The following is a 16,527-nucleotide window of genomic DNA, read 5'->3' on the forward strand; positions in this document are numbered from 1 at the left end:
AGATACCATTAATACCACGTGGAATCCTTTTAATTTCACTTTAACTATTATGTTAATAATCAACCCTTAGATTAGCCTGCCAGGGAGGCCTTGGAAAAATTGCCAGTCAAAACTCACTCCATTCACACTCAGCAATCTAAAAATAAAATAGAACAGTAAAATAGAGCTAAGTAGGAATTAATATCCAGTGTAGCTATTATGGAATCTTTTAACGAGCCGAAAAGATGTGCCAAAATAAAAAAGAATACCAGTAAATAATTAGATTAGGCCAATAGCACTAGCAATAGCATTTATGTACTGCTTCCCAGTGATTTACAGTCCTCTCTAAGCGGTTTACAGAGTCAGCATATCGCCTTCCCAAAATCTGGGTCCCCATTTTACCGACCTCAGAAGAATGGAAGGCTGAGTCAACCTTGAGACAGTGAGACTTGAACTATCAAACTGCAGGCAGCCGGCAGTCTGCAGAAGTAGCCTGCAGTACTGCATTCTAACCACTGCACCACCACAGCTCCTTAAAAGAAATCTTAAAAGTACCAATATTGGGTAAAGCCTCAGGATATTTTAATATTCAAGTAAAACACAGTGATACTCAAAACTGCACTGAGATGGCTGCGCTGAGTTATCCTAGACCCCTCTACAAGCTACTTTAGTTCTGTTTCTTTTTGCAGGAAATGCTTGAATCCTTTCATTAAAAAACATAGTAAAATATTTAGGCTTTTGGGGAGAAATACAGACACCTTCAATTATTAACACTTAGTTAATAGATTATTAGTACACTGTGTATAAATTGACGTAACTTTTTTTTGAATAAACATTAGTAAAAATAAGCAAAATAAAGAACTTACCTCACTGAAGCGAGTTATCATTTTGCCCCGTGACACATCCCAGATGAAACCGCCATTTCTTGAAGTTGCACCAGCTATACAATTCAAGTCTCCTTTACAGAATAAAGTAATAAAAATACAGAATATTCATTGTACGCACATTTATCCTGACTTTCCTATTTCAATATTTTAGTCAGTAACACTGTGAAAAGTAGACTTTCTTGAATTGTAGTTTTAAAGGGCATTTCTAACCCGACAAGCTCATTCTTCTACCTGACAAAACCTTCCTCTAATTGTTTGTTAGCAAGTTGTGCTCAGTTACAGAAGTGATGGATATACCATTGTAAGTTCTGAAGGACAGCTCCTTCTGGAGAAAATGTATCCATGTGATCACTGACTTAATTTCTCTTTATATTGATACAAGATTTAGGAAGTTGTACTATGTTCAGTTTCAAATAAAAATTTCACATTGTTAAAAAAAATAAGGTCAAAAAATCCATTTAGTAAGTAGGAAAGGGAAAGACTATTGTTTTGCCTTTCAAGGTTTACTTAGAACAATAACTTCTATTCTTAAGCAAGATAGTATCTATTAAGATCTTATGAAACTAGTATTCTTTTGCAATCAAGTTGAATAATTTACCACATCTCCATATTTTGTGATTACCCATGTAATCCATAAGAACTATTATTAATGTTCACAATACATTGCAAATATAGTTAATGGTAAATTAAACCCTAAACACTAAAAATCCTAGACCTACAAGAACACTAAAATTCTATACTATACTAAATTGAATTCTACATTTTCTATGAATTAAATCTGTTAACAAAATTATTGTGATATCTCCTTTTTGCAGCATGCTCTGTCAAAAGCATTGCTATGTAAAGGTCGTTACATTCATTTATTAGAAAGCAGTGACTGAAGAGTTAAACTTCCTGAACTCAATTGTGAACTTTAGCAAAAATGAACTTAACAGATTGGAATATACTTCCCATAACATACATAGGTTGAACTGTTGCTAAATATCAACATTTTCACAAAATCCGCTATGAATATTTCAAGGGAATCTCTTGAAGGTCTAATGCTGGGGAATATTGGTAACATTGCTAAGTTATTAATTAATGCTCTGCACATACATTGTTTTTCTGAAAAATGTTAACACAGCTATCCCACTTTTTTAAAAAAAAAATCATCTCCCACAACCAATGAGAATTTTCTTTTCAATTGTGTACCAAAAATTTTAAGGTTTAATATTCTCACCTGGAGCCCATGAAAGTGAATATATGACTCCCTCATTGCCAGGGGAGGTACAGATAGCTGTTAAAGTAGTTATATCCCATACTTTTATTGTTCCATCAAATGATGCTGTAGCTAAAAGGTCAGGGTTATCAGGTTTGAATTTACAGTCAAAGATGGTTTCAACATGACCCTAGAACAAAAATAAACTCATTAGAACACTTCTTGCATACTTTATATCATAGAATTTGTTTTCTTTTCTCCTAGTTTTATCTCTTAAAATAAATGCACTTCAAAGCATAAATCTATTGATTCTCATATAGTAGAACCTCTGGTCATGACCATAATTATTTCCATAACTTTGATCACAACCCGATTTGATGGTGGCCGGAACCTAATTTTGGAAATTTGGCACTTATAAAAAAAATGGCATGGAAGGGGAAATCGGCTGCAAAAAAAAATATATGATTTTTTTGATTAGAACCCGATTTGGTTGTGGTCAGAAGTGTTTGTGACCAGAAGTTGTATTTGTAGGCTGCCCTTCATCCAGATTATTCCACACGGATAAAACTATATGCACAAATAAAGTTCTTTACCAGATCCAAATAATATGAACATTATATGAATAATATACATTTAAATTTAAAATAAAATTGACACACTTTTATTTTGAGACTACTGCAGATTCAATAATCATTGCTTTATTTTAGGGGGCCGTCCAAATAGAAATTTGTTCTACTGAAATTCACTAAATGGGCTTTCTGTACGTTTCACAGTATTCGTCACAGCAAACACATAGGATCTTTCAATATTCTCGTTGATTATCATTACATCAATTATGTTAACTTATTGCTAACAAAAGCTGCAAAGTTACTGTTTAGTATCACACTGGACACTATTCTTCCACTATGTTATTATATTTATCAAAATGGGGAAAATATATTTCTTCTATTGTTTTTCTTTATGTGCTATATAAAGGTAAAGGTTCCCCTTGCTAGTTGTTCCCTACTCTAGGGAGCGGTGCTCATCTCCGTTTCAAAGCCGAAAAGCCGGCACTGTCCAAAGACGTCTCTGTGGTCATGTGGCCAGCATGACTAAATGCCGAAAGTGCATGGAACACAGTTACCTTCCCACCAAAGGTGGTTCCTATTTTTCTACTTGCATTTTTACATGCTATTGAACTGCTAGGTTGGCAGAAGCTGGGACAAGTAACGGGCGCTCACTCAGTTACACAGCGCTAGGGATTCAAACCACTGAACAGCTGACCTTTCTGATCGCCAACTCAGCATCGTAGCCACTGAGCCACTGCGTCCCATTATACTGGACTGCAATTTTACTACAGTGTTTCACATAAGCAAATATATTTTCTATTAGATAATCATATCTAAAAGAACGGCTACTATGCAAACATGTAATGGCTACAGCAAGGAGCTACCAAGAATTGCCTATGAATGATTCTCATAGCATGATTGTAGAAGATGCAAACATGGTAATGGAACTTTGGTGACAGAAACAACAGATGAGGACTGGGATCTGTATACAAGCACAACTTATATTGAGCACACTATTCTAATAATAATCTCTAGAATAAGATTACATTACTACATAAAACACGCTTGAACTGATCTGAATCTGTTGTTTAGGTAAGAGATCAAACATACCAAATCTCGAAGAAATTCCCATTTCTTAGTTCCCATGTTATAAAGCCCCACTCCACCATCCATAAAACAGCAGACAGCATGTCCAGGAGGAAGTGAAAATGCTTGATTTTGGGTTAGACTTGGAGATGGAACAGCCTCACTTGTAGATGATGTATGATGGTTTTTGGTAGGAGACTGTGAAAAGAATGCTGATTGAAAAGGTAAAATATTATTAGTATAATTTTCCTTCCTTCTCCATTAAATCTGCTGCTAACTATAGATAAAAAATATTACCAATAAATCACTCTACATCTTTTGCTAAAAACATGCAAACAAGAGGCTAATGAAAAATTCTTTTTGGCCCGGGGTAACTGGCAATAATGCAAGATCTCAATGGTCTTTCCACTATTCTCGTGTTATTATGTCAGATATGCATCAAAACAAAGATTATTAAAGAATGTTGATGAAAAAGTAGTTGACAAGGCAACACCAAAAACATAACTCAATACGAAGAATGATGCAATATCTGGCCACTGGGAATAATTAAGAGAGGGAAACTCATTAGTATGTTTCAGGTTTATTTCACAATAAATTGAAGTAGCAGCACAATACAGCAAAGTATGTGCCTGGGGATTTTATGGATGGCAGGAAATACAATTTCTGGAAGCATACCTAGGAGTTTCTTATAGGTATTTTTTGTTGCTACTGTGAAGCTAAAAGTCAACCTTTCCAACCAGACCAGGTCAGGAAACAAGATTCACAAGTTTGGTTGGAACTATATTTATTCAGATGGGCTTTAGTGAGTGAATCTTGGAAGATTGACTACTAGTTTTCTTTCCCTTCTTAAACACTTTGAATTATAAGGGAATTATCCTGCGTTTCTTTGTAATCTTTTTTATTTCTGCAGTTTCTCGAAGATTATCTCTGAAATTTTTCTTCTTCTAGTGAATTGCATCCAATCTATAACCTCAGTTTTATTTAAGAGCAGCAGGTTAAGTTTGGAATACTGAAACTGGGAAAAAAAACCTAAATAGGATGATAAGAGAAATAGGATGCTGTAAATGATTATCTGTTTAATTTCCTAACTATCCAAAACAGTCCTTAAACCAAACTAGGATGCAAGAAATTAGCATGTCCTTATGCTATGATATAATACATGTAATCCCATACAGAACCCAGCCTAGATCCAGCTGAGATCTGGGGGGTAGGGAAACTGTTCAAAGGACAGACATGACAACAGAGATCCTCTTAGATCTCATCAGGTTTGCTTGCACTCGTGTCAGAAGCACCAAGGTGCTTCCTGATTGAAAGAGTTAGCCGGTGACATCACCGTTGTCCAGGAGACAACCAGGAGCATGTCAGGAATATGGCAGCTCCTTTGGATCTCCAGACACTAAATAAAACATTAGATCTGCATTTGCAGAAGGAAAACTTTCTTCTTTCTGAGGGGTCCTTGGTGTTCTCTGAGCTTGGTTGTTTTGCAGATATTGCACTACCCAAACTAGGTAATATCATCAGTGGTAATAAGGAGTGGGTTTTGCTCTCATTTTATATTCTAGTGGCTATTAGTCTTGGTGGGTGTGGTCTAGGTAGTACTTTGGTTGAGCTGTTTACTGTTAGCTTGCTTGGCAGTCCTTGATTGGGATCTTCTTTGCTTTCTTTGTGTTAATCTATGCTCATCTGGTGTTGATTGGTGGTGAGGAGGTGGTGTGGTCTTTTTCTTCTGTTTGTGACTTCTTGATTCCCTTTTTTGAATGGCATATAACAGAATAACAGAGTTGGAAGAGACCTTAGAGGTATTCTAGTCCTGCTTAGGCAGGAACTCCTCCACCACTTCAGACAAATGGTTATCCAATCTCTTCTTCAAAACTTCCAGTGTTGTAGCATTCACAACTTCTGGAGGCAAGTTGTTCCACTGATTAATTGTTCGAACTGTCAGGAAATTTCTCCTTAGTTCTAGGTTACTTCTCCCCTTGATTAGTTTGCATCCATTGCTTCTTGTCCTATATAGATTTTGTTTACAGGTGAAACTCAAAAAATTAGAATATCGTGCAAAAGTTCATTTATTTCAGTAATGCAAGTTAAAAGGTGAAACTAATATATGAGATAGACTCATTACATGCAAAGCAAGATAGTTCAAGCCTTGATTTGTCATAATTGTGATGATTATGTCTTACAGCTCATGAAAACCCCAAATCCACAATCTCAGAAAATTAGAATATTGTGAAAAGGTGCAATATTCTAGGCTCAAAGTGTCCCACTCTAATCAGCTAATTAAGCCATAACACCTGCAAAGGGTTCCTGGGCCTTTAAATGGTCTCTCAGTCTGGTTCAGTAGGAATCACAATCATGGGAAAGACTGCTGATCTGACAGTTGTGCAGAAAACCATCATTGACATCCTCCATAAGGAGGGAAAGCCTCAAAAGGTAATTGCAAAAGAAATTGGATGTTCCCAAAGTGCTGTATCAAAGCACATTAATAGAAAGTATTGTGGAAGGGAAAAGTGTGGAAGAAAAACGTGCACAAGCAGCAGGGGTGACTGCAGCTTGGAGAGGATTGTCAGGAAAAGGCCATTCAAAAGTGTTGGGGACTTTCACAAAGAGTGGACTGAGGCTGGAGTCAGTGCATCAAGAGCCACCGAACACAGACAGATCCTGGACATGGGCTTCAAATGTCGTATTCCTCTTGTCAAGCCACTCCTGAACAACAAACAACATCAGAAGCGTCTTACCTGGGCTAAAGAAAAACAGACCTGGTCTGTTGCTCAGTTGTCCAAAGTCCTCTTTTCTGATGAGAGCAACTTTTGCATCTCATTTGGAAACCGAGGACCCAGAGTATGGAGGAAGAATGGAGAGGCACACCCTGCAAGATGCTTGAAGTGCTGTGAAGTTTCCACTGTGTTGATTTGGGGAGCCATGTCATCTGCTGGTGTTGGTCCACTGTGCTTCATTAAGTCCAGGGTCAACGCAGCCGTCTACCAGGAGATTTTGGAGCACTTCATACTTCCTTCCGCAGACAAGCTTTATGGGGATGCTGACTTCATTTTCCAGCAGGACTTGGCACCTGCCCACACTGCCAAAAGCACCAAAACCTGGTTCAATAACTGTGTGATTACGGTGCTTGATTGGCCAGCAAAGTCGCCTGACCTGAACGCCATAGAGAATCTATGGGGCATCACCAAGAGAAAGATGAGAGACATGAGACCGAACAATGCAGAAGAGCTGAAGGCCACTATTGAAGCATCCTGGTCTTCCATAACACCTAAGAAGTGCCACAGGTTGATAGTTTCCATGCCACACCGCATTGAGGCAGTAATTGCTGCAAAAGGGGCCCAAACCAAGTACTGAGTACATATGCATGCTTATACTTTTCAGAGGTCCAATATTGTTCTATGTACAATCCTTGTTTTATTGATTGCAGGTAATATTCTAATTTTCTGTGGATTTGGGGATTTGATGAGCTGTAAGCCATAATCATAACAATTATGACAAATCACAGCTTGAACTATCTCATGCAATGAGTCTATCTCATATATTAGTTTCATCTTTTAAGTTGCATTACTGAAATAAATGAACTTTTGCACGATATTCAAATTTTTCGAGTTTCACCTGTGTATCTATGTGCCTGCTGATGACCAATTTATCAGAATGCCAGGATCCCAGGAATTCTGTAGCCTTTTTTGGACTTGGTCTAGGATGACCACAGTTTCCCAGTTGAAACCATGATTAAGCCTGTCCATATCTTGTGAAATTAAAGAGTTTTAATCATGTCTTCTGACTGCTAGTTGGTTTTCTATTTGTCTTCTGCCTATTTGTCCTATGTACTGGCTGTTGTAGTCTTTACACTGTAAGTTGTAGATGACTCTTCTGGGGCTGCTATATCTTTTGGTTTACTTAGGATTTTTTTGAGGGTTATAGTTGGTTTGTGTGCTAAGCTGATGCCATGTGGTTGTAATAGTCTGTTGATGGTTTCTGAGATATTTTTGATGTATGGCAGTGTTATTGTTTTCACAACGTGTGTTGATTGTGCTATACTGAGTTGAGAGCTGAGGCACTTTTTGATGAAGTTTTGTGAATATCCATTTTGTTGTATAAATGATCTGTTTACTCTTCCTGATGGTCAAGGTGGCTGCAGTGGGTTTGTGCTCAGTTGAATGGTGTTTTTACCCAGCTCCTCTTGTGGAACATTGCATTGTTACTTTGGTAGTGGGGCACTGGTTGATGTGTATCAGAGGTGGGTTCCTATCGGTTAAGCCCAGTTTGGGCCAAACCGGTAATGGTATGCTGGTCTGGTTCACAGACCAGCAGCAACCCAGGCTGGCCACCCTTCTGAACTGGTTCCCCGGTTGCCGTTGTCACCACCATCTTTTTTTTTTAGTTTTCAATTTCCACTGAATTGTGCATGTGCTCGCAGCGCACATCCAGCACGTGCACAAAAAAACCGCCAGCTGAAACCCACCCCTGATGTGGTTTAATGATAACCTTGGGTTTCTAGTTTGCCATTGCTGTCTCTGATAATGAGGATATCCAGGTAGGATTGTGGGTTGTTGTTGTTTTCTTTGCTTGTGAATTTTATACCTTTGAATATGTTGTTGATAATTTTGCATGTGTTCTTGGTCTTGTTTCTGGGACCTGCGGAGCTCCCTAAGATTTTGGCTGCCCGAAATAACCTGTCATTGGATTGCAAGTGGGAATACAAGGACAACAAAGCAACATTGTTTTTTCTTTTGTGTGGTAGAACTTTCAGAGACAAGATGGAGCAAAACGTATGATGCTGTACACAGAGATCAATAAATGTTATTACTATCCGAAAGCATCTTGATATGTTATGTTCAATAGCTTTCTAACATTATAGTTTAATGTTGTACAAACAGCAAAGCTGAGTGAAACATTTCATAAAATAGTACACACAGAAAGGCTCTGCAATTCTTAAGGCCGCAATACAGACTGTACTAATATTCTGTCATACTACAATTTTCATTTAGACATACCTATTAGCAATTCTTCTAACCCCATTTTCAGGATAGACTGAAAAATTTTATGTTCCATTTTTTATTGGCAGATAAGGATTCAAAGGTAACTGTCACCACTGCAAAATCTGTTTTTGCAATTTGTAAAACTCACATACAGTATTGGTATTGATATAGTAAATTAGTGCAACATTATTTATCTCAATATGACTTATTCTATTTTAAACGTTCTATTTTGTAACTGTGTTCTCTACATTTGATGACATTTTATTTAGTTTGGATGTCTCATCTGTAATAAGAAATTTAATTTTTAATGATCTCCCTGATACATTACAAGAGGAACATATATAATGCCTTTAAATGTCTCTAGGAACTGCTTTATGTGCAAGTCCTGGCTGTTTCACAAGAACTATCACAAATTAATTGGTCCATATTTTGTTGCCATACAGAATCACTTATGAGCTAAATGTTAGGTTCATTGATCTGGCACACAGCTTTACACAAATATGTCCAAATTAAAAAAAAAACATATATGTATACTTACTAGCCTTCTTTGGAGGAGAATTAAGCACATGTAGGCCATGGAAACCTGTTTTCTTCAACTTAAAATTATCTATTGGTGTTGTTCGTGATACATTCCAGACACGCAAAACACCAACCTGAGAATCTATATTTTTTTAAAAAAAGATTAACTTAATTTTAATCAAATAATACATAATGCAATAATTAAAAACAACAGTCAAAATCTAATTGAATTTTTAATTAGCATTAAGCAGAACTTCAGAAATAGGGATTAAAATATGGTAGGAAAATTCTGCTCTCAGTGTTATTTAATATTAATTATTTAACCTGCTAATATTAATATTAACTTGCTAATGCAAGTTCTCTCCCAATTTACATATTGTCCACTTAATGCCAATGTCTTATCCAACATTCTGAACCCATCAGATTGTGTTTTCTAAAGTTGGATTAAGGATAAGATAAAAAGACGAAAGCAAAACTTTCTTTCTTTCTGAAGGAAGTGATAATGATGTTGGAAAACTATCATTACTGTTTTAAAACATTAGTTTTATCCTTGCCTTTACATAACTAATTATGCAATTAGTTTGATAATTTGGTACAAACTAAACCTAACTGAATCTTGACTTAAACAAGTCTGTTGTGTGCCTGCTTACTATGTTACTATAATATAAATATTTTTTTTACCTCCAGTGATAAACATTCCAGGTGCACTAGGGACCCAAGCTAAGCATTGCACAGATGCTGCTGCACTAGGAAGACTAAAGGACGTGATACAGGAGAAAGATTCTGAATCGACAAGTCGGATTCCATTATGCAAATTTGCAACAAGAAGATAATCTGTTGACAGAGGGTCCCATTCCAGAGCAGAAATAGGATCTTCCTCATCTGTCCCTTCAAGTGATTCTGGCCTCAGAACATGTTTCTGATGCTTACAACCTTGAAAAATAAAATAAAAATATGCAATTTATCCATTTATAGAAATCACTGTGTTCCAATGGTTATACTTGCAAATATTTGAAATATAAATATGTAAACTAATTATATGCTGAATTGGTTTCTCCTCCAAATCATGTCCTGACAGAATATTAGTCAAGTAAATATTATGAACTTCCATGCTGAAAATATAGAACACTTAGTAAAGGTACTCGTCAACTTACAATAGTTACAATGGCACTGAAAAAAGTGACTAATTACCATGTTTTACATGATGATTGCAGCATCTCCATGGTTGTGTGATCAACATTCAGCAGCTACAATGAGTCATATTTAGGATGGTCAGTGTCCTGGGTCATGTAATCACCTAACAACTCACTTAGCAACAAAAATTTTGGGCTCAATTGGGGACGTTAGTCTACTTGTATTTCAAAAATAACTTACTGTCCTTTATTTCTTGGATGCCTCAGTTATTGGTAGTTGCTATAGAGGTCTAATTAGTTAAAATAAAGTAAAGATGTTGAATAAAATGTTAAATACTAATAATTAAAAGACATTCTTGAATCTGTTAATTGTTTAGTAATGACTCGAGCACAAACTATAGCAATGACAGGGTTTGGAGGTCTTTTTTTTAATTTCGAATTGACAAAATAATACTTGGTAATGCTGGGTTCATAATGAGAAAGTACATTCACTTCATTTTTACTTACTTAAGTAAAAATGAAGTTTATCTCTCACTTAGACTCACATTAACACATACAATTCTGCAGCAGCATGTTAGATTTGAATGATTTTTTTTCTATTTATTTATGTGTTCATTTTATTTTACTATATATTTGCAATGTATTCTTCCTGCTACACGTGGGGAATTCCTATCCCCAATACAATATGTACACAAATGTTAATGGAAGAAGCAGGTACTTTCATGTGCAATCCTCTCCTCTTCAAGAGACTATCATGCTTAAACAGATGCTTCATTGCCTACAAATCTTCATTACAACAATTTAGAAATTGAATCCTGAAATTGTAGTATCAAAATAATTTACATTTCTATCTTCTATAACTCTGTTTTTAACATAACATGATTCCAAATTATGCAGGGCTCTTTGGATATGTGACTTTTCCTATCAAATCTAGTTATTCCCTTTTTATATCTAAAAAGATTATCTTTAATAATAAAGAAAAATATGATCACACATCTCTATTTTAATGTTTTAATACATTTTATAGTTTTATAGTTTTGATGTGGTTTTCCATGTTGTACATTTAGATTAGAAGCAAGCGAAGTTGGTTATAAGATGGGTGGCTAAATAAAAGTTTTAAATAAATAAAATACATTAAATCAAAATTATGTTATAAAAAGATTATATGTAAGAACTTAAATATAGAAAAGCATACATTTTGAACTGAATGAGAACAAATAGATTCAGATGATTTTAGTTGGCATTCCTCAATTTCAGAGTGCTGAAAGATATTGACATAAGTAAAGAAAAAATGTTGCCTGAGAAAATGCCATATTTTTCGGACTATAAGACACACCATGTTTTTGAAGAGGTAATTTTTTTAAAAAAATTTTTGCACTCTGTAGGCCTCCCAAACCCTCTGCATGCCTCGTTTTTTGCACACACACACACACACACACACAAACACAAAGGTATGCAGAGCTTTGGGAAGCTTGTAGAGTGCTCTTGGGGATGGGGGAGGGACAAAAACGACAAAAAACAGCCCATTTTTGGGGGGGAAAGGGCATGCAGAGGCTTTGGGAGGCTTGTAGAATGCTCCCGGGGGCTGGGGGGGCAGAAACGACTAAAAACAGCCCATTTTTTGCTCGTTTTTGTCCTCCCTAGCCCCCAGGAGCACTTTGCAAGCCTCCCAAAGCCTCTGCATGACAAATTTTGCAAAGGGAGTGGGGTTTCAGTAGGCAAAAATTCTGTATTCAGTGTATAAGACGCACCCAGATTTTCACCCTCTTTTTTGCATCTTATATTCTGAAAATATGGTAGTTAAAATTAAGTTGTTATGGAATATAGGTTATCATATGCACTATTTTTAGCAATAGCAATAACACTTATATACTACTTCATAGTGCTTTACAGCCCTCCCTAAGTGATTTACAGAGTCAGCATATTGGTCCCAACAATTTGGGTCCTCGTTTTATTGACCTCAGAAGGATAGAAGGGTGAGTCAACCTTGAGCCTGGTGTGATTTGATCTGCCAAACTGCTGGCAGTCGGTGATCAGCAGAAGTACTGCACTCTAACGACTGTGCCCCTGCGGCTCTTTAAATCATTCTAATGCATAATACGAAATCACACAACTCAAATGATCATATGAGGTGAATTTAAGTTCCTTGTCAAGTGGGTTTTATGTTTTTATGCACGTGTGCCTTTGAGTCAATGTTGGCCTCTAACAACTTTCTGGATTAGACATTGCAGTTTTCTTGGCAAGATTTTCAGATATTGTTGATCATGCCTTCTTTCTATGGCTGAGAGACAATCACTGAACCAGGGCACCCAGCTGGCTTTGTGCTTAAGGCAAGATTAGCATTCTAACCTGGTGCCTTAATCACTATACCAAACTAGCTCTCTTGCTTCATTGTCAGTTGTTGCTGCTGCTCAGTCACTAAATTGTCCAACTTTGCAACCCTACAGACCATAAAACACCAGGCCCCCCCATCCTCCATTGTTTCCCGAGTCTGTCTAAAATCAAGAGCACTATGTTGATCACCCTATCTAATCATCTCAATCTTTGCCATCCCTTTCTCATTTTGCCTTCAATCTTTTCCAACATTGGGGTCTTTTCCAATGAGCCCTTTCTTCTCATTGGTGGCCAAAGTATTTGCGCTTCAGCTTCAGTATCTGTCCTTCCACAGGACAGTCGGGATTGATTTCTTTTAGGATTGACCAATTCAATCTCTTTGCAGTCCAAGGGACTCACAAGAATCTTCTCCAACACCACACAACATCATCACTGTCACTATCAACAGCCAATTAATTAATTTGTATTTGTACATTTTATTTGTATATATTTTATGTTGACAGTAAGCATATATGGTACTAGCATTCTATATTTTGTGAAATCTATTGAAATCTGGGGACTTCTTAATCTGAATCTGAAATGACTGCAAGGATGCATGGCATTGGGGTTTTGAGTGAAGGGAATAAAATTTGAAAAAAGGAAACCATTTAATACATTATCTCATAATAAGAGTTTTCTTTGTTTTAATCAGAAGATGCATTGACTCTTGTCTTGGCATAAAGTTTCTTACCTGGCTGAAACAGAGAAAGACTTCCATCAGTATGACCAAACACTACCTTTCCTTTTTTCTTTGGATGCCATCTAAACAGACAAATATCTGACATAAAACTATGAGCTTCATTATGTACCATTACACCATTCTGTGGCCCTGCAAATGTCCAAATATACAATGGACCTCTATGGGAGGCAAATGCAACAGCATCACCTACGTTCCAGCACCAACTAAGAGACGCAGGGATATCTGAAATATAAAAAGATACTCAATAAATATACTTCCAAATCTCCACTGAATTTAACTAAAAATCCAATTTAATGTACTTCTTTTCCAAAACCAAGCACCCTCACTTTCACACAGCTAAATAGTAACTTCTCTTAGAGAATTAAAGATAACAATCTTTTCAATGTCAAAACATGCCAGCTTCATTAAATAAAACACAAAGAAAATTAGGTCTATGATTTTAAATAAATGCCAGTTCACAATTATTTTCTGCTTTGCTATAAATTCTGAGATGTAGCTTAACTTGAGAGTTCCAAGATTTATGTTTTGAAGATATTTACATTTTGAAAAGATTAAAAAAAGATGTTTTCATTACTTAAACTTTAAATAACAATTCTATAGGAGTTGGATGCAAGACAGATACTCTAAGTAGACTGGCAAAGGAAAGATCTATACTTTACTGCCAAATCATATTGTAAGAAAATACACGAAAAAGTTCAGAATCAGGAATCAATTATAGTTGAATATTTCTAGAGCAGAGTAATAAAATAAAACATTATATTGTACCATGTAATGGAAAACATAATAGTTTTATTTGGCATTATCCTAGCAAAAATAAACATGACTATCAGCACAGGGGGAAAAAGAGGGACACTTGTTTTTTTATCATACAATAATAATACTATATTAGCAGGGCAGTGATAGGGTCTTAAATATATTATTTTGAATGGAAGTTGCATGCAAAAGATGCAGTCTGTTTATAGAATGTCTTTTTTACGTATGCAGACTGATCAAGCCTAGCTTTTGCTAAGAGATAAATTACTTGACTTCTAACTGCCATCTGTATCTCCTCCTCAGTGAACTACTGGGGGGAAAAACAGTCAAGCTCTCTCATTCCTTTTTTGATTCTCTTTTGCTGAATCAAATTTCTTTAAATCAGAAGAGTTAACCTTGCATTAAAACCATGGTGTATTGTACAAGACTGCTTTTGCTGCAAATAAATGTTAACATTTGATTTATATTATACCTTTTGTATTGTGTAATTTTGCAGCAATTTTTTGTTCAGTTACATTCCAAATTATTACTAGGTTTTCAGCACTTGCACTTGCAAACAGATCCTGGTTATGGGGACACCAAGCAATAGCTGTGATGGTCTTCTTGTGTTCAGACATAATTGCCCATAACTTGAATTCATTATATTGATGATCCAACTAAAATTTAAAAAATAAATAAAAAAAGAATGATTACATATTTTTTAAATAAAATATTTATCTTGCTATATTAAAATTAAATATCACAGTATCTATTTTGCTGGGAAAATATTCCTTTCTCTATTTTCTCGGCACTTTCTGGAATATCTGTTCAGAGACTCAAAGTGTGGTCCTGAGCAGGGGTGGGCTTCAAAAATTGCAGCAATGAGTTCGCTGTCCCGTTTCTGGGTGGGCGTAGCCATGGTGGGCATGGCCTAGTCAGCCTCCTGCACCACAGAGTGGGAGTGTTTTTCGCCCTCTCCAGGCTCCGGAGACTTTCCTTGAGCTTCCGGGAGGGCAAAAACTGTTTTCCCCGGGCTCCAGAGGCCAGAAACAGGCATGTTTCCGGACTTTTGGAACCTCTGTTCCCCCCCTCCCTAAGCCTCCACACGGGCCCTGCACTTACCTGGTGCATGGAGATTCCTCGGAGGGGTGGGGCGGGATGGGAAGAGTGGGGTGGTTGTGGCCAGCCAGGGGTGGCATTTGGGGGTTCGCTGAACTGGGTAGAATCCTAGCTAGAGGATCGCCCAAACCCGTGCGAACCCCCAGCAGCCTACCCCTGGTCCTGAGCCATATAGATTACAGACATAGAAAGGAACAGGTCCCTTTTAGTTCACATATTTTAGGTTTCACATTCATTCTTCAGAACCAGTCACGTGGTTCAGGAGAGCTTACTAAAATGTGATGCATTTTAAATTGGTATTGTTTATTATTATATTTTCTACAGAAATAATATGGATTGAAAAAATTACTAAAATAAGCAAGGATAGTTGATAATTTTAAAAAAGTTATTTTTTTAAACAAATATAAAATAAATAAATATTCATATACCAGCAAGAAAAGAAAAGGAAAAAAGAAAATCTAAAATATTTCTCACCTGATATATATAAATAGCCAGGGTTGCACAATAGGCAAATCTATCCCCACTAGCAGCACATACATCTTTATTCCATGGTTGACAGCCAGCTGCTAGTAGACCCACTTGTTTAACCTGTGCCATTTTTGCCTAAAAAATAAAAAGAGAAATCTAATAAACAAGTCTGGAGTAAATCCCACTGAAAACTGTAAAACTTACATTTGGAAAGCATTAAACAAGGATTTTCAGGAAACAAAAGAGAACAAATTATGTTTAAACCAGAAACTTTTCTCCTAGGCATAATACCGGAGGGGTTTAAGAAAGATACACTTTATTTAATTATACATATACTAACTGCAGCGCGCATAACCTATGCACTGTATTGGAAAAAAGAAAATACACCATCAGAGCTAGATATAATCAGAAAAGTGTTGGCTTGTGCAGAAGCAGATAGGCTCACTCTTGAACTTAAAAATAAAGGGGAATCAGAATATTTTGAAGTATGGAACAGATTTTATGATTGGTATAAGACAAGATGACAAGACTGGAACAAATGTATATATTGTGATTTGACAGAAGGACAGACAATGCATTAAGTAGATTAACTGTTAATGGTTGAAACTAGCTGTACATAATGTGAATGTATGATCACTCCGACTCGGCGGTATTGCATTGTTTTAAATGTAAAAATAATAAAAATATATTTTTTAAAAAAAAGGATTTTCAGGAAATGACTCCAAGACAAATACTTCAGTTACTCATTTTCTATAAATCCGATTTGAGATCTAAGAAAATTGTATGCATAGACAATATCATATCAA

General features: G+C 36.3%; 1 protein-coding gene across 3 annotated transcripts in view; it reads right to left on the reverse strand.

Annotated features, from left to right (window-relative positions):
• Positions 1 to 16,527, reverse strand: part of WDR17 (WD repeat domain 17) — a 71,247-nt gene that overhangs the window by 42,504 nt on the left and 12,216 nt on the right. For all 3 annotated transcript variants that reach the window (XR_014175967.1, XM_081960127.1, XM_081960126.1), the window contains exons 2-9: positions 15,728 to 15,856; positions 14,628 to 14,811; positions 13,394 to 13,624; positions 9,878 to 10,129; positions 9,216 to 9,338; positions 3,723 to 3,910; positions 2,086 to 2,254; positions 846 to 937 (exon numbers count right to left, since the gene is read on the reverse strand). Coding sequence is in view for 2 of the 3 variants with exons in the window: in XM_081960127.1 (XP_081816253.1) it covers positions 846 to 937; positions 2,086 to 2,254; positions 3,723 to 3,910; positions 9,216 to 9,338; positions 9,878 to 10,129; positions 13,394 to 13,624; positions 14,628 to 14,811; positions 15,728 to 15,850 (1,362 nt within the window). In the remaining variant the exon portion in view is untranslated. The remainder of the gene's footprint in view (positions 1 to 845; positions 938 to 2,085; positions 2,255 to 3,722; positions 3,911 to 9,215; positions 9,339 to 9,877; positions 10,130 to 13,393; positions 13,625 to 14,627; positions 14,812 to 15,727; positions 15,857 to 16,527) is intronic.

The sequence above is a fragment of the Natrix helvetica genome, assembly GCF_964273705.1.
Source record: "Natrix helvetica genome assembly, chromosome: 7".
Lineage (NCBI taxonomy): Eukaryota > Metazoa > Chordata > Lepidosauria > Squamata > Natricidae > Natrix > Natrix helvetica.